Here is a 27951-nt window from a genome sequence, read left to right as displayed (position 1 = left end):
ATACACATATCTGTCCATATCCTCCCTGGTGGGTAGAGAGCAAATATATGCCTTCATGTTCCAACTCCCTTTTACAATTGGATTTGTTTCTGCTTCTGATATATTAATTGGTGAGCTGTTACTAAATTGCCCCATCTCTTCCTCTGATGTTCCTGAGGTTGTGGATGCCTCTGATGTTCCTGAGGTTGTGGATGACTCTATTATGTTAGAAAATCTTTGTGGTGGTTGTAATTGTTGAAAGAATTCCTTTATGTCTGTTGTTTGAGTTGATTGTGCCCCTGTATTGCTTTTACTTGCTCCATTTGCTGTGCCTTTTATCTTTGTTTTTGTTTTTTTGAGATTGGGGAGTTTTTTTCTTTTTTAGGTGCCATATTTCTCCCTAATCACCACAGTCTTATACCTAATAGCAATAGTTATTACAGTTCAATGTGCTGTTTATAATTTCACTTACCCAATCTTCAGGGGCTCAAAGTTCTGTAGTTTACAGGATATCCATAGTGCTCAGTTCTATTGCTCTCCAGGCTAGATTCCGCTGTCCTCCGTCCTCTGCCACGAGGCAGCCCAGTCTCACCATCAGTCTTCCCGGGGCCCTCTGACAACTCTCCGCACTCCTGCTGAGAGTTCTCGTATTGGTCCCCACCGCTCTCTAAGTTTCCCTAGGCCGTATGGCGTTCCAGCTGTATTTGCCGCTGCCTCCTTCTATGGCCAATGCCTCTTCTGCTCTCTCCGGCTCGACCGCTGCTATCCAATCGCAGGGCGGCTTACTGTTGTCTAGCGTCACGACGAGTCTCTCTGGAGATATCTGAGTTTTGACTGATTCTCAGAATGAGGCTCGTCTTTCCACAAACTCTTCCAATGGCAAAGCGGCTCCGACCAACTAAAAGAGCCGTCTCAGTCCTTCTGTCTCATTCCTGATATAACAGTGAGCCTCCACTATCACTCTGGTTTCTCCCCTCCAAGCTCAAGGTATATGTAACCCAGAATTTTAATAGGATCTGCATCAGAATGGTCTCTGCTCAGCTACCCATCATCTAGCTGCGTGCTTCGTTGTAGCGTGCCACATCAATGTGTGGCCATCTTGGTCGGCAGCTCCACCCCCTCCCCTCAGCATTGAAAGAAATTACTGGTCTCGCTAAAGTTGAAAACCACTGTTTAAAGCATGTCTTAAGTTGGTTTCTTATTATAGCCACTGGATGTAATAATTATTTAGTGCTTTCTTAGTGATATGTTAATATAATTCACCAACAGACTGTCTGTTTTTTCTATTTACAGAGGATTTAGGCCTTATATAGTCTAATTGTCTTCTCTTCTCTAAAGCTGCATAAAGAAAGATTCTTTCTTAATTGTACAGACACTAACATCTTTAAGTCTTGACCATGCATTATATGCTGCCAGATTAAGATGAGGACACTGGCAAACAAAGATGCTACGGTAGCCCATATAATACCTCCCACTCCCAGCAATTCTTAGTTTTTGCTAGTGTCCTTAGGCGATAGACGAGCTTTCTCTACTGGGAGCAAGTTTCTAGCTTATGATTCTAATTATTGTAAAATTGAAGACTACCCCTGGTTCTTCACTTGAAGAAATCCTTTCTCCACCTGGCTTCATCAGTGCCACTGAGAAAATGTGATTGCAGTTTCTGGATCAGTTGCTCCTCAGCAGGGCCTCAGGGAACCATACCCCCCCCCACATGGCACTGGACGTCGGAACAGAAGTGTAACACAGTGTAGTTAGCAACAATGTCCTCTAGAGGTGCAGGCCAGTGGCTATCTGAATCCCCATATTTCCAATCCCTGAAGACCCTGTCCAATGAGGACAATGGTCTATCCCCTCAGAAGATGCCTATACCTTGGTGTAGTAAGTCCGGGGCTTTCTTTCTCCTGTGGGGTCCAACCCAACCCACTCATACCCAATATTCCCCCTCCTGGGCGGCAAGAGCACCTTAGGCTGGGAGCAGTGTATCACAGGGCTGTCGCAGCACTTTTAAAAAGTTTGTTGCTGTAGTGGCCCAGCGTGTGCTATTTTTGTCACAGACAATACCACAGCAATTGCTTACATACAGTCAGGTCCATAAATATTGGGACATCAACACAATTCTAATCTTTTTGGCTCTATACACCACCACAATGGATTTGAAATGAAACAAACAAGATGTGCTTTAACTGCAGACTTTCAGCTTTAATTTGAGGGTATTTACATCTAAATCAGGTGAACGGTGTAGGAAATACAACAATTTGTATTCCCTCCCACTTTTTAAGGGACCAAAAGTAATAGGACAGATTAACAATCATCCATCAAACTTTCACTTTTTAATACTTGGTTGCATATCCTTTGCAGTCAATTACAGCCTGAAGTCTGGAATGCATAGAGATCACCAGATGCTGGGTTTCATTCCTGGTGATGCTCTGTCAATCCTCTACCGCAACTGTCTTCAGTTCCTGCTTGTTCTTGGGGCATTTTCCCTTCATTTTTGTCTTCAGCAAGTGAAATGCATGCTCAATCGGATTCAGGTCAGGTGATTGACTTGGCCATTGCATACCATTCCACTTCTTTCCCTTAAAAAACTCTTTGGTTATGCTTCGGGTCATTGTCCATCTGCACTGTGAAGTGACGTCCAATGAGTTCTGAAGCATTTCACTGAATATGAGCAGATAATATTGCCCGAAATACTTCAGAATTCATCCTGCTGCTTTTGTCAGCAGTCATATCATCAATAAATAAAGAGAACCAGTTCCATTGGCAGCCATACATGCCCACGCCATGACACTACCACCACCATGGTTCACTGATGAGGTGGTATGCTTTGGATCATGAGCAGTTCCTTTCCTTCTCCATACTCTTCTCTTCCCATCACTCTAGTACAAGTTGATCTTAATCTCATCTGCCCATAGGATGTTGTTCCAGAAATGTGAAGGCTTTTTTAGATGTTGTTTGGCAAACTCTAATCTGGCCTTCCTGTTTTTGAGGCTCACCAATGGTTTACATCTTGTAGTGAACCCTCTGTATTCACTCTGGTGAAGTCTTCTCTTGATTGTTGACTTTGACACACATACACCTACCTCCTGGAGAGTGTTCTCGATCTGGCCAACTGTTGTGAAGGGTGTTATCTTCACCAGGGAAAGAATTCTTCGGTCATCCACCACAGTTGTTTTCCGTAGTCTTCCAGGTCTTTTGGTGTTGCTGATCTCACCGGTGCGTTCTTTCTTTTAAGGATGTTCCAGTTGATTTGGCCACCTAAATGTTTTTGCTATCTCTCTGATGGGTTTGTTTTGTTTTTTCAGCCTTTGAGAGTTGACAGCAACAGATTCCAAATGCAAATAGCACACTTGATATGAACTCTGGACCTTTTATCTGCTCCTTGTAAATGGGGTAAGGAGGGAATAACACACACCTGGCCATGGCACAGCTGAGCAGCCAATTGTCCCATTACTTCTGGTCCCTTAAAAAGTGGGAGGCACATATACAAACTGTTGTAATTCCTACACCGTTCACCTGATTTGGATGTAAATACCCTCAAATTAAAGCTGAAAGTCTGCAGTTAAAGCACATCTTGTTCGTTTCATTTCAAATCCATCGTGGTGGTGTATAGAGCCAAAAAGATTAGAATTGTGTCGATGTCCCAATATTTATGGACCTGACTGTAAATCATTAGAGTGGCACCAGAAGCTATAAGAGCCCTTTGAGAAGCAGACCTAATTATGGCTTGGGCCGAAAGGCACGTTACCACTTGCTCTGCGGTCCACATTCCTAAAATAGACAACTGGAATACAGATTTTCTCAGGCATCAGTGTCTAGATGTTGAGACATCTGTTACTGATAGGGGCATCAGATGTAGATCTGATGGCATCCCAGTTCAAGACCAAGTTGGACAAATTTATGGCCAAGATCAGGGAACCAAAGGCCTTTACTGTAGATGCACTGTGGGATCAGTTTAGGCAGATATACACCTTTCTTCCGCTATGACTTCTTCCTTGACTGGATCGAGATGGAGGGCCCCCCCGCGATCTTGGTGGCACTAGATTGGCACAAAAGGACTTACTACTTCATTCTGACTCTTAGGAGACACTCATGGGCACTTCCAGACCATCAGACCTGTTGTCTCAGGGTCTGGTATACCATCCTTTAAGGTCCCTGGCTTTATCTGACTCCTTTATTCTTGCACTGCTTAAAGCTACGAAATGAACCTCAACCAAGGTCTATCATCGCACTTAGAAGGCTTATTTTGTGTTTTGTGAGGTATGGAAGTTTCACCTTGACAGTATTTTGTGGGATGTATTTTCTCTTTTTTCCAATCTGAGCTGGAGCAACATTTGGCCTTGAGTACCCTTAAGAAGCAAGTCTAAGCATTAAATATAAAGATGAAATGGCGCCTCCTATATAATTCCTAATTTCTTATCCAGGAGCTGCCATCAATTTTGGTAAGTATCCAAAAAATACATATACATTTTGTGTTGAAGTGCTAATTATTAATGTGTAAACCAAATATCTTATATATAAATCCACATCAAAAACAACAAAAAACCAAGTGAAAACAGGTAAAACAATTCCATGCTGCTGATAGCAATCCACCTGTGTTCCGAGTTGGACGTGACAAAACTGGAAATACCACCGCTACAGGGACCTCAATGCATTTCACAGGAAGGCGTCACCAGGAGGTCATGTCCTGGTGGCCCAAAGCTATCTGGTGACACTGGATGTATGCTGAGCCCATACCAAAACAAACAAATTCCACTTACGAGCAAACCTATAGTCCTTAATGTGTTCGTAACCCGGGGACTGCCTGTAAGCTGTGAGGGTCCTGGTGGTTTAAAGTTATCTGGTGAATGGGCCCCCTTATTACAGGTGGTGGAGCACATTTATAAAAAGGAGCACTTTTAAGTAAGAAAAGCATGGATCACAAATGAACATGTGGTGACAGAGAAATTGCATAAAGGACTGTTACTGTTTTAATTGATTACAGGATATTCACTTATTGCTATTAGCAGCACGGAATTGTTTTACCTTTAATCACTTGTTTTTTTATTGTTTTTGATGTGGATTTATGCAAAGGATATTTGGTTTCCACATAAATAGTTAGCACCTCAACACAAAATGTATATGTCTCTGTGACAGACTCACCTGGGATAGAGGCTTTTGGAGGGGACTGAATGCAAGCCGCTTGCCGACCGCTTTTGGGCCCTGGCATTTGGGGGAACAGTGCTCTTTGTGAGCTGTATGCCTGGGGACCCTTGAGGTGGTATTACTGTGGATTCGGGTCCTGGTCCCCCAGGACACACAGACTCTGGGGACCCTGGATTTGCCATATTAGAAATAATGGCTGAGTCATTAGATCGCCATTGTTGTTTGTGTTAATTAACTCTGCTATTGTGGGAAGAAGAGTTCTGTGTTGATTTGTGATAATGTTGATTGTGTTTTCTGAGCTACAAGATGGCCAGTCTGGCCTAAAGGTCATGACTGAGTCATCTAGGCTGTCTAAAGGGATTAGTTAATTAGCCCATGTTAATTAGGTTTCTGGTCACAGGTGTATGTTCAGAGTAATATGAGCAGGAGGTATGCACCTCCTCTTTTACTGTATAAAAGAGCCTGTATTCCTTTCAGTAAATGAGATTCCTGTTTGAATTTACATACAGCCTGCCTGGTGTTTGTTCTGAGCTATCACAACTGGATTTGAACGGCACATAGCTGTAGTTCGATTCCCGGAGCATCAGATGACCCAACCATCAGACGTTGCGATCTGCAATCTGATTCTATAGTCGCAGAGGAGTGTCGGGAGAGTGGAATCGAGCGAGCAGGGGCTCGTTACATTGGTTGGCAGCCGTGGGATTTGATCTCCAGTTACTGGGACACTCCAAACCAGCCTGCAGGAGAGCCACACTGAAAGACTTACTTGAGAGCCGGGAGGGACCGGTGGGATCGTGCTTCCTTGCAGTGAACACATCCAAACCATCACCTGGATCCAAGGTCCAGATAGCAGGAGAGGAGAGGTACAGATACCAGCCACCATGGAAGAGGAATTCAGAAGGAGGTTGCGAGAGATGCAGATACAGCATAGAGGACCAGTATCAGAGCAGGTCCTGCTGGGATGGTTTGATTCTATCCGCTGCAAACTCTGGAAGGAAGAGCTAGCCCATGAGCAGCAAAACCAGGAAAAAGTTCTCCCCTCCATCCATGTAAGGTACTGGTCGCAGTATGAAGTGCGAATGCTGTTATTGGGGGAACAACCGAACCAGGAGCTGACAAATGAGTTAAGCAGGCTGATCCGGGCAGAAATGCGGTTGGACGAGAGCTACAGAGCCCTCCAGTGGTATGTAGCCCAAGTGTGCCCGTGAACAGCGGATGACAGCCCCACGGAAGGCTTTGACTACGATGACCTGGGATTGTTGTACTGGAGGCTGTCCAGGGACCCTGACTTTGGGAGTGATCGGGAGTGGTGTTTGGAGGAAATAATGGAGCACAGAGAGCGAAGACTGAATGTCTCAGAAGTGCACTGGGCACAGGAAGATTTGGAGTTTCTGGCCATTCAGGAATGGGAGCTGGAGATCGCCTACAGACAGCTGTTAGACTCTGCTCAGCAGCAGGGTGGTGCTCCCTTTGCCTGGGACTATCAGGAAATACCAGTTGACAACTCTGAAATCCTGGTTGAAGAGTTGACAATGTGGCAGAGTAACAGTGTGCTTTGTAAGAAAGATAGGGGGCGCTAGATACCATAATATTCAAGTGTTCCAAATAAATATAACTCCTGCATTACCAGAAAATGGAAATGTAAGAAAGCTTGGGGGCGCTAGATACCATACTATTCAAGTGCTCTAAATAGATATATCTCCTGCATTACCAAAAAAATAAATATAAATCATAATATTAACAAATCATAATTAGATTACACATTGAAGTGCCCACAATAGTGAAAAAAATATATATATAGTGATTGATTGTCCACATAAAAAAGTGATTGAAGTAGTTGAAGTGATATCTTTCAATATTATCCCAATCCTGTTGCTGTAAACAAAAGGTTTTCCATCACCAAGGGAAAATAAGAAAAAGGAAAAACACCTCGAAGTAGTAGATATCTGCTTACCAGATACCAATGACTCCTTTAGTTAAAAAGAGAGTCACTAGCGCTTGTGCAGGGTTGTGCCTGCTCACATGGATGGCCAGACTGTGGTTGGTATTATAGGCATGGATCGTTCCCGTCAAGCTCATTCAAGATAGGATAAGGATACATAGGAAACAAAAACAGTCTCCATAGCGTAAAACCATTTATTAAAAAAGTAAACGAATTAAAAAGCCAAATGGCCGCTTACATTGGTGGGTGCCTACCCGGCACTGGGGCTGCTTGCATGTCAGGGTGACTTCACAGTCAGAAAAAGCCTTTCATGTCTCCTCCACGCTGGCGTGCGTTCCAGCTTACACAGGGGGGCAGCCAAAGGATCCGGATGTTGTTGGGTGATAGGACATGTGACCACGTACCGCTCCGACGTACATTTCGTAGTGAACGTCTTCAGGGAAGCGTACGTTGGTCACTGGAATGGTGGTTTTTATTGGGAACAGGAAGGGGGCGGGTAATTGGCAAATGGGCCACAGGAACTGTGCTCATAGCAATAAAGTTGGAAAGTTCAACTGTGGTCTGGAGCTTAGCTCCATCTTGTGGATATTTACTATATTGTTCACAAAAAACCCCTTATTTAAAAACGAATGTGACTTTTTATTAGGAACAGGAAGGGGGCGGGTAATTGGCAAATGAGCCACAGGAACTGTGCTCATAGCAGTAAAGTTGGAAAGTTCAACTATGGTCTGGAGCTTAGCTCCATCTTGTGGATATTTACCATATTGTTCACAAAAAAACTCCTTAATTAAAAACGAATGTGACTTCATATCAACCATCTCCTAGGGGGAGACAACATGTTGTTATAGTCCCCCTACTGGTTAAAAACAGGTAAGTAAATCCACCCATATAGGTGGTGGGGAAGTAAGAAAAATATATAAGTGAATAAAATTAATGGTGGTGTTTTTGGTAGAGAAAAAAAAAAAAAAAAAAAAAGGGGGGGGGACTCATGTAACCCTGAATTCTATAACAGCCCCAGTCTCGGTTTACATACAAAAATGGTTACAAAAATAAATAGCATTTAATAAACCTTAAAAGGCTGCAATATGACCTATCCCCGTCTGTCTCAAATAATAAAGAGGACAAAGGAGAGGGGGGGAAGAATATTCCATCTTACACCCTGGACAGCTATCTCTGACCACAACCATAATACAAATAGTGCCCAACTCACTCACACGATCTGAAGTGGACAGATAATCATATTCCTAGACACTCCTGGACTCAATCATTTGTAAGAAAACAATTAAGGTCCAGATCTATATTCATCCCATGTGGTTGCATATTCCGTAATTTATAAAGCCAGTACGTTTCATTCCTAGATATTGCCCTTTTCATATGGGTACCTCTCCAATCCCTAGAGATTTTGTCAATCCCATAGAATGTACATAGTGATGGGTCACTGTCATGGTAAAGTTTGAAGTGTCTTGAGACACTATGGTTAGGGTATCCCTTTTTAATATTTGTTAAATGTTCATTTATTCTTACTTTCAGTTGGCGTGTAGTTCTACCCACGTATTGAAGGGAACATGGGCATTCCAGAACATATGTTACGTGATCAGAATCGCATGTGATGAGAGGTTTGATATCAAATTGTTGTTGTGTTACTATAGATTGGAATTGGGTCTTCTTTTTCTTGGTACCTGGTTTTCTAGTTATTTTACAAGCATTGCATCTAGTGCAATAGTGAAACCCAGAACCATCCAGGAAAGTAGGAGGTTTCCCGGGGGGATCTGGTACATTTGGAGCCAAGCGATTCCTAAGGGTAGGGGCCCTTCGGTAGATAAACTTAGGTTTATTGGGCAGGGAAGATTGGAGATCTTTATCTTTGAGTAGGATAGGCCAGAATTTTTTGAAGATACCTTCTACTGTTTTGTATTGGTGATGAAAGCCCGATATGAACGCACAGTCACCCTTGTATTCTTTTTTTGGTTTGGGGACCAATAGGGACTGCCTGTCCATATTTGCCACCTGTGAGACCAATTTTGTCAAGATATGGGCAGGGTATCCCTTTTCTCTGAATCTAGTGGTGAGAATTGCTGCTTGTGTGAAATAATCCAAGATATTATCACAATTTCGCCGTATACGCATATATTGCCCTTTCGGTACAGCTCCTATCCATTGCGGATGGTGACAGCTGTGTGTAGGGACATATGCGTTACGGTCAGTTTCTTTAAAAAAAGTCTTTGTACTAATATGATCACCTTGTTTGAAGAGTGTTAGATCCAAATAGTTCACCGTGGCCAGACTGTACTCCGCTGTGAATTTTAGATTGTACTTATTCATATTCATATACTCCAAAAACTTGTTAAAACTTTCTTTGGTTCCCTCCCACAGTATCATCACGTCATCTATGTATCTTTTATACAGAAGAAGTGAGTGAGGTCTGTTTTTGAAAATGGTCTCTGATTCCCATTTATTTAACGTAATATTCGCCACGCTAGGTGCATAGCGGGCTCCCATGGCTACACCGCCAATTTGGTTGTAGTATTCGTCTAATGCCCAGAAATAATTATTCCCCATGGCCATAGATAATCCTTTAATTAGAAATTTGATTTGTGATTTTTTTAAGGTGGATTGGTTGGTGAAAGCCCACCTCACTGATTCTAACACATCTGTTTGGCGAAGGTTTGTATACAGAGACTCGATGTCTATTGTTACTAGTAAGGTTTGATCTGTGATGATGGTAGATTGTAACAGTGTAATTAGTTCTCAACTATCTTTGAGATAGGATTGGCTCTGTGGAACTAGAGGCTGGAGGAAAGTGTCGAGGTATTCCCCCACCCTAGAGTACAGAGAGCCAATCCCACTCACTATTGGACGGCCTGGTGGGTTTACCTTATCTTTATGTATTTTTGGTACTATGTAGAGTACCGGAATTCTGGGTGTAGTTAGGTTCAAATAATCTGCTTCTTTCTGAGTTAATATTTGTTTACTGGTACCTTGGTTAATCCAATCTAATAGTTGTTGTTTTAGTTGTGGGGTAGGGTTACTTTTAAGCTTTTTATACGTTGAGGTGTCATTCAACTGTCTCCTTAGTTCTATATTATAGTTTTCTTTGGTTAGTATTACCAAACCTCCCCCCCTTGTCAGCAGGTCTCACCACTATCTGTTTGTTCTCTTCCAGTTTTTTTATTCCCTCCCATATTCTTTTGTTGTTTTTGTGTTGTGATATTTCAATCTGTCGTACTTCATCTTGGACCATACTCTTGAATACTTCTATGTGGTGGTGAGAACCCTTTTGGGGATTGAACACTGAATTGTTTTTCAAATTACTGTGTACAAAAGGGTCTGTTAGTTCCTGAATCCTAGTGTTGCTGGTTTGCCCTGCAAAATGTTTCCTGATATTTAGTTTCCTTATATATTTCTCAATATCTACGAACAGATTGAACTTATCTATGTTCTTATTTGGCGCAAATTTTAGTCCCTGTGTCAAGACTTCCAGTTCTGCATCCGAAAATTCTATGGTGGTTAGATTAAATAATCCTGCTTTTAGTTGTTTCTCTTCCTTTTTCTTTCTCCCTCTGCCTCTTCTTCCTCTCTTTCTACTCTTTCTATATGGTTTTGTTGTGAGTTGAAAGCGATTCTGTATGGTTCTTTCCAGTCTCTCCATTCCCCCCCCCTCCCTGGTGTGGGTAGGGGTTGTGTACTGGTCTCCCTCTAAAATTACCTCTAAAGTTTCCCCTTGGGGGCCTTGATGGGTACTGATTGCGGTTGTTGGCATAATAGCCATAGTCTGGGGGTCTATAGTCAGTAGGGGGGGGGGGTCTGTTATAGTTAGGTCCCCTGTATGGTGAATGGTATGTGGTAGGGTATGGGTGAGAATTCCCCTTAGGGTACTTAATAGGACCATGTACTGTCCTATTATTTTTGTGGGGTGTATTGGGGTCCCCTTTACTTTGGGCTGCCATAGATGCTACAGTGTTGTGTACTTCAACTTCCCTCTCCACTATTGGTTCTTGGGACGGGTTCAGCTGTAAATTTTGTTGCCATTTGTATACCCTATTGTCTTCATAGTCCTTAGTATCTCTAAAATATTTTTTGAGCTTTTTATCTTTGATTTCCCCATCGTATTTAGCTAGATGGGTGTTTAATTCCTTAGCTTTGTCTAAATACTCTTTAGAGGACATAAGTGGTTCCATAGTTATCTTGAGTTCTTTGATCTTAGATTCCAAGACAGCTTTTAATAAATATGAATGACATATACTGGTGGTACATCTAGTAAGAAAACATTCCCAACAATAAAAAAATTTGTGGAAATAAATAAACAATCAGTGTAAGCTGCTCCCCAATTTTTGAATAATCAAAAAAATAGATAATCAAAAAAAGGAATGTAAGAAAGATAGGGGGCGCTAGATACCATAATATTCAAGTGTTCCAAATAAATATAACTCCTGCATTACCAGAAAATGGAAATGTAAGAAAGCTAGGGGGCGCTAGATACCATACTATTCAAATTTTTTTATTGTTGGGAATGTTTTCTTACTAGATGTACCACCAGTATATGTAATTCATATTTATTATCTGCTATCGACACCACTGGCGCGAAGGTTTCTATTATTTTCAACAGTGTGCTTTGCCAACCTGCCCCCACAGCTATGGAGGCGGAGGTCTTATGGCGGATGCAGCAAGTGCTGACTGACCTTGATGAACCTGTTTCTGCATTGGATGATCTTGGATGGAGGAATGTGCCTGTCCAGCAGAATGCCAGAGAATCGGCAGTGGAAAATCTGGAGATTGGTATCCCCAAAGCTGAAGTGCTGACAACAGGGCAGAGCTCTACTAACCTCTGCCCAGCACTGATAGCGTCTTCTGGGTTCCACAGAGAGGAGATGGTGAACCTTTATCCCCAGACACCAGTTGCAGAGACAGATAGACTTTTCTGCTAAGGAAGAACAACCTGGTGAGCCTCCAGCAGAAGAAGAGCTGTTATTAGGGCCAAACTTCACTGTGCTCTGCCCAGCATCAACAGCAGTATCTGTGGAGTTACAAGGAACTTCCCCAGCTGAAGTGTTGGTCACCAGACAGAGGGGCCAAGACCACTTCCCCACACCTGTAGCAGTTTCGGAGGCTCAGGGTGAGAAGGTGGCAATCACTTCCCAGCAGCAGATACAGGGGAAGAAGGGAAAGGTGTTCTTCGTCCCTCCCCAACAGTTGGCCAGGGTGGAGGAAGTGGTCTTTCCTCCTCAGCAAAGATCCGTGCACCTAGGAGACAGTACCACAGACATGTCGTCCCAGCAGCCAGATGAGGGAACGGAACAGGAAGCAGCCGGCTCACCTCCCCAATGGCAGCTGCACAGTTTGGGAGTGGAGAAATCCAGCCTCCTGCCCCAACGGTTAGCCAGAGCAGAGGGTGTGAAGTCCCCAGCAGAAGTGCTGGCAACAGGGCAGAGTGCTACCAACCTCTGCCCAGCACCGGCAACAACTGTGGAGATCCAGGGAGCCGGGGCTCCTCTCTTCGGCGACAAGCTGATGTAGTGGAGCTGCTACTCCCAGCTGAATCGCTGGCAACAGGGCAGAGCGCTGCTGGCCTCTGCCTCACACCTACAGTTTCTTCTCAGCTTCAGGGAATTGGGACAGTGGGCCCCTCTGTCCAGCAACAGGCCAAGCCATGGAATGGTAAACACCACCCAGCTGAAGCGCTGACAGCCAGACAGAGAGTCAATGACCTCGGCCCCACACCTGAGGTCAACTATTCCTTGCAGCCAAGAAAGGAGATCATGTGGACAGACTTTGCGAGTTCACTCTGCCTGACTAACGCATGTCCAGACCAGGTGGACATGCTTAGCACGATTGTTACATAGGGGCTTAGCGAGCCCTATTAAAGGGTCTCCCTTCTGAGGTGTTTTACACCCAAGTACTCTCTTTTTGTGGCTAGTAAATGTCTTCAAAAAAGAGGAGGGAGACTAACACTATAGTGAAGGACACACCGATATCGTTAGTAGTTCCTGATGAACCTAATCGTATCCCTAGTGTTGTATCCCCTGAAAGACCAGAGGCTTCCAGGCAAGCTGAGCCTATCTGGTATTGTGCCTACAGTCAACACTGCTGCTTCACCTTTTATCACTAAGGATGACCTGTCCTCAGCCCTAGCTGGGTTAGAGCACAGGATTATATAAAAAAAATCAGATGTATATAAAAATCCGCCCACTCATACACCCAAAAACGCTGCGCTGATGGCAAAAACCTAAATCTGAGCTGCTGCTTAAATGATAAGTATACAGTAAAAAATTGATTCACCACAAACTCGCTCCTAGTGAACTCAAAATAGCAGCGCTAAAAGTGATCCCTAATCCAATAATAAGGTGTAGTGAAGAGTGATAAGCTGATGTATCAACCTGTGCAATGATTACATCACGTCCTCATCCTTCATCATTAATGTGCATACAATGACATACTCAAAAAAAAATCACAAACAAATGGTGCATATACACCAATTGAGTGAATAACGTATCTGTGCACATACAAATATAATGTGAGAATTATAACTGAGAGCCAATGTGAATTAACTCGCAAAAAAATTATTATATCTATAAAGTGTGTCCACAAACAATCCGAAAGTAAAATAGTCCAAAACAAAACAAAATCCGTGACGTGTTGTAGTGCAAATCTTCTACTTAAATGAATCTTCCACCGCACCTCTGTGACTGTGAATCCACTCCCCTTAGGTGAATGTACTCACCAGCTCCTTTTGCCCACACTCTCGTGTCAGGGCCAACAAGCTTTTATCCCACACTCACAAGGGATAAGATTGATCTTCAGTGGTAAACCTGTACACCTTTACTTCTCCAAAGTGTAATGCCCAAGAGCTCTCTCCACATGAAAAAAGAAAAATAATCCAATGGTGCAATAACGTAATAAAATTTATTAAAAATCAAAAAGCCCCTTCACCATTGCACTCACATCTTTAAAATTCACTGCAGGCTTAACAGTAACACAGCACAGCAAGTTGTCACAGCATAACAAATAAAGTAAGTAAACCAGTGTGTGGTGGTCACGGCGGACCCAGGTACTGCGCTTCTCAAAATACCCGTCTCACCCGATCCCTGGTGTAGATGTGACCGGCTTCCACCTATCCTCGTATGGCGCTCCCTGTCACAGCGTCCTACGTCACTCAAAAGCGATTGCCGTGTAGCCACGCCCCGACATGTTTCGTCATAAAGACGTCTTTATGACGAAACATGTCGGGGCGTGGCTACACGGCAATCGCTTTTGAGTGACGTAGGACGCTGTGACAGGGAGCGCCATACGAGGATAGGTGGAAGCCGGTCACATCTACACCAGGGATCGGGTGAGACGGGTATTTTGAGAAGCGCAGTACCTGGGTCCGCCGTGACCACCACACACTGGTTTACTTACTTTATTTGTTATGCTGTGACAACTTGCTGTGCTGTGTTACTGTTAAGCCTGCAGTGAATTTTAAAGATGTGAGTGCAATGGTGAAGGGGCTTTTTGATTTTTAATAAATTTTATTACGTTATTGCACCATTGGATTATTTTTCTTTTTTCATGTGGAGAGAGCTCTTGGGCATTACACTTTGGAGAAGTAAAGGTGTACAGGTTTACCACTGAAGATCAATCTTATCCCTTGTGAGTGTGGGATAAAAGCTTGTTGGCCCTGACACGAGAGTGTGGGCAAAAGGAGCTGGTGAGTACATTCACCTAAGGGGAGTGGATTCACAGTCACAGAGGTGCGGTGGAAGATTCATTTAAGTAGAAGATTTGCACTACAACACGTCACGGATTTTGTTTTGTTTTGGACTATTTTACTTTCGGATTGTTTGTGGACACACTTTATAGATATAATAATTTTTTTGCGAGTTAATTCACATTGGCTCTCAGTTATAATTCTCACATTATATTTGTATGTGCACAGATACGTTATTCACTCAATTGGTGTATATGCACCATTTGTTTGTGATTTTTTTTTGAGTATGTCATTGTATGCACATTAATGATGAAGGATGAGGACGTGATGTAATCATTGCACAGGTTGATACATCAGCTTATCACTCTTCACTACACCTTATTATTGGATTAGGGATCACTTTTAGCGCTGCTATTTTGAGTTCACTAGGAGCGAGTTTGTGGTGAATCAATTTTTTACTGTAGAGCACAGGATTGCTGGCATGATTGCCTCCATCCAACAGGGTAGAAGAAAGCATGACAGATCCCCCTCCCCACTGAGACTCCTAGTTTGGAGCAGGAATGGGTTGAGGATGGGGAAGAGCTTAAAGCTCATATCTCTGTGGAGGGCTCGGCAGATGAGTTTGCTTCCCAGCAGTCTGGACAAGAAGATATCCAGTTGATGTCTGCCTCTCAGTCGCAGAGGCTTTTGATCCTGACTCTGACCGAAATGGTTTGTTCTGCCTTTAAGTTGCCTCTTGCAGAGGTGACTGAGCCCCCCCGGTCCTCTTTGGAATCCCTGAGGCCTCTTCAGGCCACACAGGCTTTCCCGTACACACCCTGTTGGAACAGGCGGTGTATGCTGATTGGGAACATCCTGGCAGGATTTTTATTCCTCCTAAGAGGTTTTCCCTTTTATATCCCATGGATGAAAAGTTCCAGCAGTAGATTCAGCAGTCTCTTCCTTAAACAAGAACTTAACTTGTCCGGTAGAAAACGCACAGGGCTTGAAAGACTCTGTTGACAAGAAATTGGAGTCATTATTAAAGGCTTCCTTTTATTTGGCCAGTCCAGCAATTCAGCCAGCTGTTGCAGCAATTGGTATCTGCCAGTCCGTAAAGGATCAGGTCAAACGGCCTGATAGGCATAACCAGGAGGATGATCTGCCTGAAAGTAAGACAGATATTTCTCGATCGCTTTGTTTTTCTATTGATGCCTTAAAGGATACAATACAGCAGGTTTCTCGTTTGGCTCTCTCGTCTGTACATATGTGCAGACTCTTATGGCTTAAGAACTGGTCAACCGAGCTTCCTTGTAAAAAATTATTGTCAGGTTTCCCTTTTCATGGGGAAACGTTTATTTGGTGATCATTTGAACAAATATATCCAAAAGATCTCCAGAGGGAAGAGTTCTCTACTTCATTTGAAGAAAAGCACCAGACATCCCTCGTTTAAAACCTCAGGGACTGCTTCCTCCAATGTCTCAGCGTCAAGGCAGTTCCGCCGCCGACTGGGCGCTAGGGCCAGGGGCAAGCTGCAGGGCCAGGCTCAGAAAAGGCCCTGGGTCCAAGTTTCTTCTAAACCCAGCACCAAGCCCTCCCTTTGAGGGGACTCCCCCACTCCATGGAGTGGGGGGAAGGCTGCTGCACTTTGCGGACATTTGGAGAACAATAATTCAGGACGAGTGTATCACCTCAATTATATCTTGCGGTTACAAGCTAGAGTTGCAGGGGGTTCCCCCTCAGAGGTTTTTAAGATCCAGCGTTCCCTCGGATCCTCCAAAAAAAACTTATTGCTTCAGGCACTACATCATCTAGTACATCAAGAATTTATTGTAGAGGTTCCAGTATCTGAAAGGAGCACAGGGTTTTACTCAAACCTGTTTAACCAAACAGGGACACAAGGCCCATTTTGGACCTAAGATCCCTGAACAAGTATCCACTGATACAGTCCTTTCGAATTGAGTCTGTCCGCTCAGTAGTAGCCTCACTCCAGAGGGGAGACTTTCTAGCCTCCATCAATATAAAAGGCGCGTTTGTACACATACCTATCTTTCAGCCTCATCAGCGGTTCCTATGTTTTGCAGTAGAGGAATGTCATTTTCAGTTTGTGGATCTACACTTTGGACTGGCTACAGCTCCCCGGGTGTTCACAAAGGTCCTAGCACCAGTACTGGGTCTTTTAAGGGCCCAGGGGATCCTGGTGCTCGGGTATCTGGACAACCTCCTACTCAGAGATCACTCATTACAGGCTCCAGAACAGAGCATAATATGTACAGTGCGGTATTTGAAAAGCTTAGGCTGGATCATAAATACCGGAAAGTCAGCATTGAAACCAGCTCAAAGTCTGATCCTAGATACTGTTCAAGCAAGAATATTCTTAAAACCCGTAAGGATCTGTGCCCTGAAGGTTCAGGTGCATCAGATAAGGGGCACCAGACAATCCTCCATTCGGCTCTGTATGAGTCTTCTAGGGAGGCTAGTATCCTCCTTCGAGGCAGTGCCCTATGCCCAGTTCCATTCCAGGCCTATAGAACAAGACCAGAAAAGGAAAAGCCCTGGATTTTCCAATGTGCTTATCTCCTCAGGCGCGCTTAAGCCTAAACTGGTGGTTGCAGGATCAGAACCTGGGAAAGGGAAAATCCTTTCTCCCGGTCACTTGGAGAGTACTGACTATAGATGCCAGTCTCTCGGGCTGGGGAGCAACCCTAGGAGGGCTCACAGCTCAGGGGAAATGGTCAGGGACAGAAAAGATCCTGCCCATCAACGTCCTGGAATTAGTACGTCTGGCCCTACGTTCCTGGATGGTGGAGCTTCAGGACTGCCCTTGTCGGGTTCAGTCTGACAATGCCCCTGCAGTGGCCTATATAAACCACCAAGGCAGTACCGGGAGTTGTTCAGCTCTGAAGGAGATGAACCACATACCAGCCTGGGCAGAGGGACATGTGCCCGATTATATCGGCAGTCCATATCCCGGGAGTAGAGAACTGGAAAGCAGACTATCTCAGCCGCCAGCAGATCTGCCCAGGTCCCTACACCCAGGGGTGTTCCAGGAAATTTGCCAGCGTTGGGAATGGCCAGAGGTCGACCTATTGGCATCCAGATTCAACAACAAGCTACAGCAATGTGTGTCCCGATCAAGGGATCCTCTGGAAATCGGAGCAGATGGAGACAGTACTCCCTGGTTTATGCTTTTCGTCCGATTCCTCTCGTTCCACATTTGTTGCACAGGATTCGGAAAGAGGGTGTTCCAGTCATTCCCATGGATGAATGCCCTGGTTCCCAGAAATTGTGAGACTGACAATAGACAGGCCATGGACGCTTCCACTTCGCCCCGATCTACTGTCTCAAGGTCCCATATTCCACCCCAATTTACAGTCTCTAAATTTTTGACGGCATGGCTATTGAAGCCAGGGTGCTGAAGGATCGTGGCATCTCGGGACCAGTAGTGTCTACCTTAGTGAATGCTAGAAAAGCTGTCACTAGGAAAATTTATCATAAGGTCTGGAAGACTTATATTGCTTGGTGTGAAGCCAGAAAATGGCATCCTCGGAAATACGTGATTGGGAGAATTCTCTCTTTTCTACAGTTAGCTGTGAAAATCAAATTGGCTTTGAGTACAATCAGAGGTCAAGTTTCAGCACTATCAGTATTCTTACAAAGGCCTTTAGCCTCCCATTCACTTATCCGAACCTTTATGCAGGGGTTAACTCACTTGCTTCCCCCCATTAGGTCACCTGTGTGTCCTTGGGACTTGAACTTGGTGTTGTCTGTGTTACAGAAATGAGCGTTTGAACCTATCAAGGAAATTCCATCAGACTTGCTGTCACGCAAGCTAGCCTTCCTGATGGCCATCACCTCGCCTAGAAGGGTGTCGGAGTTGGCAGCCGTTTCGTGCAGGGAACCATACTTGATCCTTCACCACGACAAGGTCGTGTTACAACCTGTTCCATCCTTTTTGCCAGAAGTGGTGTCGGCCTTTCATTTAAATCAGGACATTATTTTGCCTTCTTTTTTCTCTCAGCCTCGTTCGGGGAAGAGAGGCGACTGCATTCTTTGGACGTTGTCCGGGTAGTCAAGGTTTATTTGTCTGGATCTGCAGAGATCCGAGGATCAGACTCCTTTTTTGTTTTACCAAAAGGACCCAAGAGAGGGCAGGCAGCTTCCAAAGCTTACATTGCCAATTGGGTCCATCAATTGGTCATTCAGGCCTACAGTCTGAAACGTAAAGCTCCTTCCTTTAGGGAAAAATGTTTTGTAACATTTACAAAAATATATATAGACAGCCAGTTTTTCTGTATGATTTTTTGCCCATTAGTTGGCCTAAATTAATCTGTTGTAAACTGCGTGCAAGCATTGTTCTGATTAGTATAACAAACAGTTAAACCAGTGATAAACAAACACTCGCACCAGAAGTAAAAACCTTAAAAACAAATAATGTGTTAATTGCTTTTGCTGTTTCAAATCGAGTGATTAATAGTTGATAGTGATTCACAAAAATCAAGATTACCGTGAACAAACAGCACTTGCTAATACCGTACAGCAACAAAACTTCTAAAGCGTTAATATGGTGATACATAGAACACAAAAAAACCTTAAATATGTGAAAACGAATGTTCATAAGCCCTATGGCAGTAAATATGAAGAACTTATTTTCCAAAACGCATGTTCCTGCCTTATAGGTCCCACAAAGAGTGACTTGTAATACAAAGTGCTCCCAAACACCTCGTGGAAGTGAAGTGAACATCTCCACTCACCGGTTGAAGTTGACCTTCAATGTCATATGACAAGAAGAGTCAAAAAGGCTTAGACGATCTCCGTGACCAAGTTGTCCACCAACCGCCTCCAATCGCTCTCTCCTTACTGCACTCCGTACCTCCAGGGATAAGTCTCGTGGCAGTCAGAAAAGAATGAAAAATGGGCTCCACATAGCGTAAAAAAGTTTTGACTCTTTATTTAAAGCCTTAAGTTGAGGGTCTGCTTCATCCTGTGAGTGGGGATCTTCACTTCCACAAGATGTTTGTTTGGGAGCACTTTGTATTACAAATCACTCTTTGTGGACCCTATACGGTGGGAACGTGCTTTTTGGAAAATAAGTTCTTCATATTTACTGCCATAGGACTTATGAACACTCGTTTTCTCATAGTAAGTAAATAAGCGGATAACACCGTGAATTCCCGCACTAAAAACGAATAACTACAAATGAAAATAAGTAAACACTAACGTTAAGGGTTGCTGCTCTCAAAAGTGCATGTGCCTTTAAATATCTGGTCAAGAAAAGAGCGCTACCTTTTGCTATACTAATACATCATAAACACAGAATAAATAATAATGAATTCATATAAATGATTGGTAACAATGTGAATAATTAAAGTCCATAAATTCAAATAAACAATAAAGTTCATGTGCTTCAAAAAACTTTGCTGTGCAACTTCAAGTTATTCAAACGTGCAATATAAAGTGCCAAGTGCCAGAACAATCCATGCTCCCCTCTGTGTGCCTTCTTACTCACCAGAGATCCAGGACTCCCATAACAGAAGTCAGATGCGCTTTGAGAGGGTGGCTGGGCTTAATAGTCCCACACGCTGTAACTCCAACTGCAGCTTAGGTTGCCCTCACAGAGCCATCAGAGATCCAGGATTCACTTGAAAAGAGTGTAAGGACTGCTGGGCTCTGCGGTCCCACGTGCTGTGTCTCCAGCTACGATTGATGTTGTCCTCAGCAAACCTCCAGGGATAGGTACAAATGGCAAGAAAGGCAATATAGTGTAATTCCGTTGGTTTATTGTATAAAAAAACAAGAGATTTCCAGGTATTCCTCTCATATAAAAAACATTAAAATCAGTGTAAAACCGGAACCAGAAGTAGCCAACGGCTTGCGTTCCACCACCCAGAAATTACATCACCACCTGTGGTCAACTGACGCGTTTCGTTCATCCACAAGACGTTTTCAAAGGATGCTTACAGGTGGTGTGATGTATCAATATATAGGGCTCAACTCCTCCCACCCACACCTAATCTGAATAACATAATGGTTGGAAGTGACCGCATATCCTCTTCTTGTGTTTGGTTAAGAGGTGTAGCCTGCTTCACCTCCACCAATTCGTCCATATTGGTACACCCGAAAGACATGGAACATAAAATAGTTTTTAAACATCTAAGGAATATTTTATAAACATCATTCTGTGATTTGCCCACTAGATGGTGCAAGTTTATAATAAAAATTGAATGTAGTAGATTTTCTGATTACATAGGCTAACCATGTAGTTTAATATATTTATAACTCAATCTATGTAATACACTTATATTTGTATCTGTAAAGTCAATACTTTTCTTCTTAATTATAAAGACTTTGGATATTCCTTAGATGTTTACAAACTTATATTTAAGTTCCATGTCTTTTGGGTGTACCGATATGGAGGAATTGGTGGAGGTGAAGCAGGCTACACCTCTTAACCAAACACAGGAAGAGGATATAAGGTCACTTCCAACCATTATGTTATTCAGAATAGGTGTGGGTGGGAGAAGTTGAGCCCTATATATTGACACATCACACCACCGTTAAGCATCCTTTGAAAATGTCTCATGGGCAGGACGAAACATGTCAGGTAACCACAGGTAACGAAACATGTCAGGTAACCTCCGGTTCTGGTTTTACACTGAATTTAACATTTTTTATGTGAGAGGAATACTTGGAAATTTCTATTTTTTTATACAATAAACCAATGGAATTACACTATATTACCTTTCTTGCCATTTGTACCTATCCCCGGAGGTCTGCTGAGGACAACATCAATTGTAGCTGGAGACGCAGCACGTGGGACCGCAGAGCCCGGCAGTCCTTACACTCTTTTCAAGTGAATCCTGGATCTCTGATGGCTCAGTGAGGGCAACTTTAGCCACAGTTGGAGTTACAGCTTGTGGGACTATTAAGCCCAGCCACCTTCTCAAAGCGCATCTGACTTCTGTTATGGGAGTCCTGGATCTCTGGTGAGTGAGAGGGCACACAGGGGAGCATGGATTACACTGTTTATTCTGGCACTTGGTACTTTATATTGCACGTTTGAATAACTTGAAGTTGCACAGCAAAGTTTTTTGAAGCACATGAACTTTATTTATTGTTTATTTGAATTTATGGACTTTAATTATTCACATTGTTACCAATCATTTCTATGAATTCATTATGATTTACTCGTTTTCACATGTTAAATGTTTTTTGTGTTCTATGTATCGCCATATTAAATGTTTAGAAGTTTTGTTGATGTATGGTATTCGCAAGCGCTGTTTGTCCACAAGAATGTATATTTTCGTGAATCACTATCAAAAAGTTGTAACAGCCAAACTCTGAGCTTTTGGAATGAATGGCATTGTTCCTTCTGGCTGAGGGGCTCCTATAGTTGATAATTTAGTGGTATCCAAGCCTCCTCTTACTTCCTTTACTGTACTTTGGCACCATTTAGATAGCCTTGTTGGTTTAACATTTGTTTTCATCAAAGCTCTTTGGGCATGCCATCAAAATGTTTTTTGCACTTTTATCCTGATTTTTTAATGTATAGAACAAGTTTTGAATTCATCTAACTAAAATGTCTTGTGATTCTTTTGTACCCTTTTGAAAACTTTCAATAAAAATTATTGAAAATGAAAGCCTAACTCTGGCCAAAACATTTAATTTTGTTTTGTATTGAGCAAGGAAGGGTTAGAACCTCTGTCAGGGTTTTATTGCCATCTGTGCCAGTCTGGACAAAGTTGAGAAGAATGGGTGTAGATCACGCTGAACTGACTCTATCAGTCAGTGTTGTAGATTGGTAGGGTGTGGGTAGAGGGAAAGAATTTGTTTCCAGAAGACTGTAGGTACCTCTTTGATCACCGGGCGCTCCTTTATCCTCATTTCTTCTACATTACATGCGAATTTGACCATAAGGACGCACACCAAGGTAGCAGCCCAAGCTACAGTCAGGAAAAAGTGACATCAACAGAGACACAAATAAAAGAAAAACACATTTTCAGAGTGGGAAGGTATTATTCAGAGCTTTTTTTTCTCAGAGAATAGGTGCAGGAACTCCTCCCTCTGAGTCAATTTGCGTCTCCATCCCTTACCCAACTCCAAGCACTACCTTTGGTTCCACCACCTCCCAGTAGGACCCCTTTATAATAGAGACAAGTATCATTATGTCGTGCTAATTTGTAGGGACTTGGTAATAATAACAAGAACAGCAATAAAACAGATCCTCCACAGCCAGCAACAATGGAACCCAACGACAAAATGCCACCCCAGCAACAATAGACCCCAGCAGCAACAACAAATCTCCCAGCAGCCAACACCAATAGACTCTCCAGCAGCCAGCAACAATAGACCCTTTAATCAACAGTAGATCCCTTCCAGCAACAATTGACCCCCCATCAACAAAAGATCCCCCCTCCATTAACAATAAACCGCCACACAAAAATAGATCCCCTCCAGCAACAATAAATCCCCCAGCAGCCAGCACCAAAAGACCCTCCATCACAACCCAGCACCTCTTGTCATTGCACACATTCAGTGCTGGAGGCGGCAGAACTGCGTTCCCCCACGCTCTCGCTGAAAAAAAGCCTGGGTATTATTACATTTGATGTGTTTTTATTTCTGACAGTGCCTTCCTGACCCAGTAGCAACATACCCCCATTTCTTGTCCTGGCATTACAAGCACAGGAAGTGGGGAAAATCTTCCTAATGGGGTCACATTCAGAAATAAAAATATGACTGAGCATTTTCTATTCCCATCTACTGTAAAACTAAAGAAAAATTGGCTAGAGTTAGACGTTGTGTGATGATTTATATAAACAAATATTTAATTTTTTTCATTTCAGCCATTTCTTAGTATTGTGTTACTTGTATTAACACTGATGGTGGGTGTCCTGGCACACTATGTAATTCCTCAGCTTCGAAAACATCATCCTTGGCTATGGATTTCTCAGCCAGTTCTACAGAACAGAGAATATAAACAGAGAGAAGTTCTTGGTAGGTACAAAATGAATGTGAATATGTTCCTTTACATTTTTAACAGTTAAAGTGACATTAAAGGCATTTTTTAAAGTAACAAACATGTTATACTTACCTGCTCTGTGCATTGGTTTTGCAAAGAGTAGCCCTGGTTGTCCTATTCTCGGGTCACCCACTGACACTCCTGGCCCCTCCCTCTTGCCGAATACGCCCAGAGCAACCAGCTTGCAATGGGGGCACCACTTGTTTTTTTTATTTTTTGCTATATAAACAAAGAAAGCATATTTTTAATTTCTGTTATAAAACATATCCAATAAATTCTAATTTCTGATAAATTTAGGCCAAAATGTATCCTGCTACATGTTTTTAAAAAAAAAATCCCAATAAGTGTATATTTGCTTTGTGTGAAAGTTATAGCATCTACAAACTATGGATTATATATTTGAAAATTGATCACACCTGATGTACTGACGGCCTATCTTGAGGCCCTGAAATGTCAGGACAGTACAAATACCCCCTCAGATGAGCCCTTTCTTAGATAGTAGACAGTCTGAGGTATTTAGTAAGAGGCATGGCAAGTTTTTTTGAAGTTGTAATTTTTTTGTCACAATTTTTGGGAAACACTGTCATCATATGACTGGTGTGGCAGTGATCAAGGATACTGACTGGTTACAGTATGTTAAAAAAGATGAATAAATAATTTTTTTTTTACATTTTTTAAACATTTTCTTTGTTTTTTTTTTAACTTTTTTTTTCTTTTCTCTAATTTATATACAGTACATACTTAAGGCCCCTTTCACACTTGTACGACTTGTCCTACGACTTGGGACTGCAAAGTCACATGACAAGTCGTTCCCCATGATTTCCAATGACAACCATTCATATTAGTATGACTTCACGTCATGCCAACTTGAAAGTAGTCCCTGCACTATTTTGTTCGCAATTCCAGCCAGCAAAAGATTGAGAGCAGGTTCTCTATTTTTAGGTCGGAAAAAGTTCCTATCCGCAAAAAATCACGCATGCTCAGAAACAAATTGACGCATGCTCGGAAGCATTAAACTTCATTTTCTCGGCTCGTCGTAGTGTTGTACGTTACTGCGTTCTTGACGGTCGAAAGTTCAGAGCACTTTTGTGTGACGTGTGTATGCAAGACAAGCTGGAGCGGAATCCCATTGGAAAAGCCATCATATCTTTTTCCGACCAAAATCCAGATCGTGTGTAATCGGCATCAGACTACATAAAATCTCCCCCCACTATACCCCCCCCTCCTGTTGGAGATGCTCTGATGAAGAAAATTTCTGGAAAGAGGTCCACCACCTCACTACTCAAATTAACACCTATCAGATAGAATTTACCACAGCCCAAATGCTCCTACACAGCTCCTCCATCCCAAGAAAATATTATCATCGCTCTCTATCTTTGCACCTCTTCAACGCTGCAAAAATGTGTATCTGAACTCTCTGGAAGTCCTCCAAGCCACCAACCACTGCGGACTGGATCAGACGCATAAATAAAGTGGCAGAAATGGAGGATTTAGTGCACCAAGCCAAAGACACGCCCACCAAATTCAGGAAAATTTGGTCTTGCTGGCATCACTTCCAAACGACTGACGAATGCTCCCAACTACTGTCTTAGTGATACATGAAGGAACATGATGTCAGGTCAGAGGAGGAGATAAAGTCCGCCCTTTTCTCCTATCATCTTCTTCCCCCCATTTCTCCTTCCGTTTACACACTCACTACACTCGCCTAAACACTACCTCTTTCCAGAGACTGATATACCACCCACTTCCCTATGCCTAGGCCTTTTATCCCCCCCCCCGTTAACTATATCCACTATCGCTCTCCTCTCCCGCAAGAAGCTTCTCTATCCGATGCCTCCCCCCTCCACTCAAGTGATTTAACAGGTTCTCCCCACCAACTCAGTTGACCACTCTGAACACTGATTATGCCTACTAGATTCCCCTTTTACCTGTGGATTGCTAATGGTCCTGTGACCGCAATCCCACAGGAAATCAACTCATCTAGAGACATTAGGCAACTAGACAAAAACATCACCGCACAACCAACCAATGACAGCAAATAGCAATCTTCAAATGGGCAACCTGACTAGTGAGTCTACACATGCTCCCTACTACCGCCAATGCTCTTCAAGACTTATGCCCTCGACCTACACCGATATGGCGAAAATACCCTAAGACGCACAACGGCTCACAGCTACCCTAATGGACAAGCATGCTAGATTGCAATGTAATGATAGGGAAACTATAGCATGCTAACTACATAGGGTAACCGTGATGATTATATAACCACTTGGTTACTTTTGCGGCTAGTCACCCTTGATGTTCATCTTTTTGTTTTTGTTCTCTTCTTGTTACACCTTACTAACGTATAATGTATTCTTCCCAATGCTACCCATGATAACTTGTAAAAATGCATTGTACTACATTTTATACATTTTACAATTGTATTCCTTTCGTGTATTTTATCTTTTGTCTACAATAAACATTGATTTTGTAAAAAAAAAAAAATGTGAGGGGTGTACTCCCTGTTGTGAGATACTCTGTGTGTGTGTGTGTGTGTGTGTGTGTGTGTGTGTGTATATATATATATATATATATATATTATATATATATATATATATATATATATATATATATATATATATATATATACACACACAGTATATATGTATATGTTTCAATTACAGCGTTATTTAGGCAGAATTCACACTGGAACAGACAGCTGCCACTTGTGTGTTTCTGACAGAGGTAGAGGGCAGTGTGGTGTGCGATTCAGGACAGTCTACAAAAGTGCACTTCATTAATGCTGCTGTACAGCAGTGCGAGGTGCTGACATGCGATCCTGTAAGGTTCACTGCAATAAGATGCAGCATGTCTGCATTTTATTGCAGCATTCTGCATCACAGCTCCGAGTTGTGTTGCAGTGTGAATGGGACACAGAGAAAACAGGCCTCTAGTGGAAATATAAAAGTCGCTCTGATCCATAGAGAATGCACAGCTGTGAAAGCTGAACTGGTTAAAAAAACAATGATTGTGAAAAATAATCATTGCATGTGTATCTTCCTGGTGTATGTGTTTGAAGACCAGCCCTTTTTTACGACACTTTTTGTTTACATGTAAAAATCTGTATTTTTTTTGCTATAAAATTACTTAGAACCCCCAAAAATTATATTTTTTAAAGCAGGGGCCCTAGAGAATAAAATGGTGGGAGTTTTTTTTTATATACCGCACATTATTTACTCAGCGGTGTTTCAAACGCAATTTTTTTGGAAAAAATACACTCCACAGGCTTCAAAATTGCACACGCCCCCTGCAAGGGTGACAAACTACATAAGTTTATTATCCATAGGCGACGACTTAAAAGCCTTTACAGGTTACCACGTTAGATTTACACAGGTGGTCTGGTGCTGGAATTACTGCCCTCAATCTGATGTTTGTAGTGATACCTCACATCTGTGGTGTGATCGCTGTTTGTGGGTGTGCGGGGAAGACGCGTGTGTTTGCTTTTGCATGCTAGCACAGGGGCATGGGGCACTTTAATTTTTTTAATTCTGATGCCCCGTACACACGATCAGACTTTCCGCCAACAAAACCATGGATTTTTGCTCGAAGGATGTTGGCTCAAACTTGTCTTGCATGCTCATGGTCACACAAATGTTGGCCAACAATTACGAACGTGGGAACGTGGTGACGTACAAGACATACGATGAGCCCAGAAAAAGGAAGTTTAATAGCCAGTGCGGCTCCTTCTGCTTGATTCCGAGCATGCGTGAACTTTTGTGCGTCAGACTTGTGTACACATGATCGGGAATTCCGACAACAAAGTTTTGTTGGCGGAAAAATTGAGAAACTGCTTGCCAACATTTGTTGGAGGAAAGTCCAACAACAAATGTTCAGTGGAGCATACACACGGTCGGACTTTCAGCCAACAAGCTCACATCCAACATTTGTTGTCGGAAAATCCGATCGTGTGTACGGGGCATTACACTATCACTTTAATTTTTAATGTTTTATCACTTTTATTGTTCTCATAGGGAATATAAATATCACCTTTGATAGCAATAGGCAGTGACAAATCTCTCCCCTGCGCTTAAAAGCTTCAGATCATTTCAAGATCGGTATTAGCTGGTGCTTTTTTCAAACCACTAAGGGATTGTTTACAACTGCAAAATGGGAAGTGATTAAATGCTCCATCGCTTCCGGTTTCTTAGACATAGAGATGATCGT

The 27951-nt window shown here is 42.7% G+C and overlaps 1 protein-coding gene across 1 annotated transcript in view; it reads left to right on the top strand.

Annotated features, from left to right (window-relative positions):
• PCNX2 (pecanex 2) overlaps positions 1-27951 on the top strand; it is a 294170-nt gene that overhangs the window by 157506 nt on the left and 108713 nt on the right. Inside the window, exon 18 of the mRNA XM_073627975.1 lies at positions 23570-23720. Within this exon, the coding sequence (XP_073484076.1) occupies positions 23570-23720 (151 nt within the window). The remainder of the gene's footprint in view (positions 1-23569; positions 23721-27951) is intronic.

The sequence above is a fragment of the Aquarana catesbeiana genome, linkage group LG04, assembly GCF_042186555.1.
Source record: "Aquarana catesbeiana isolate 2022-GZ linkage group LG04, ASM4218655v1, whole genome shotgun sequence".
In the NCBI taxonomy this organism is placed as follows: Eukaryota; Metazoa; Chordata; class Amphibia; order Anura; family Ranidae; genus Aquarana; species Aquarana catesbeiana.
This window is presented reverse-complemented; position numbering and strand designations above follow the sequence as displayed.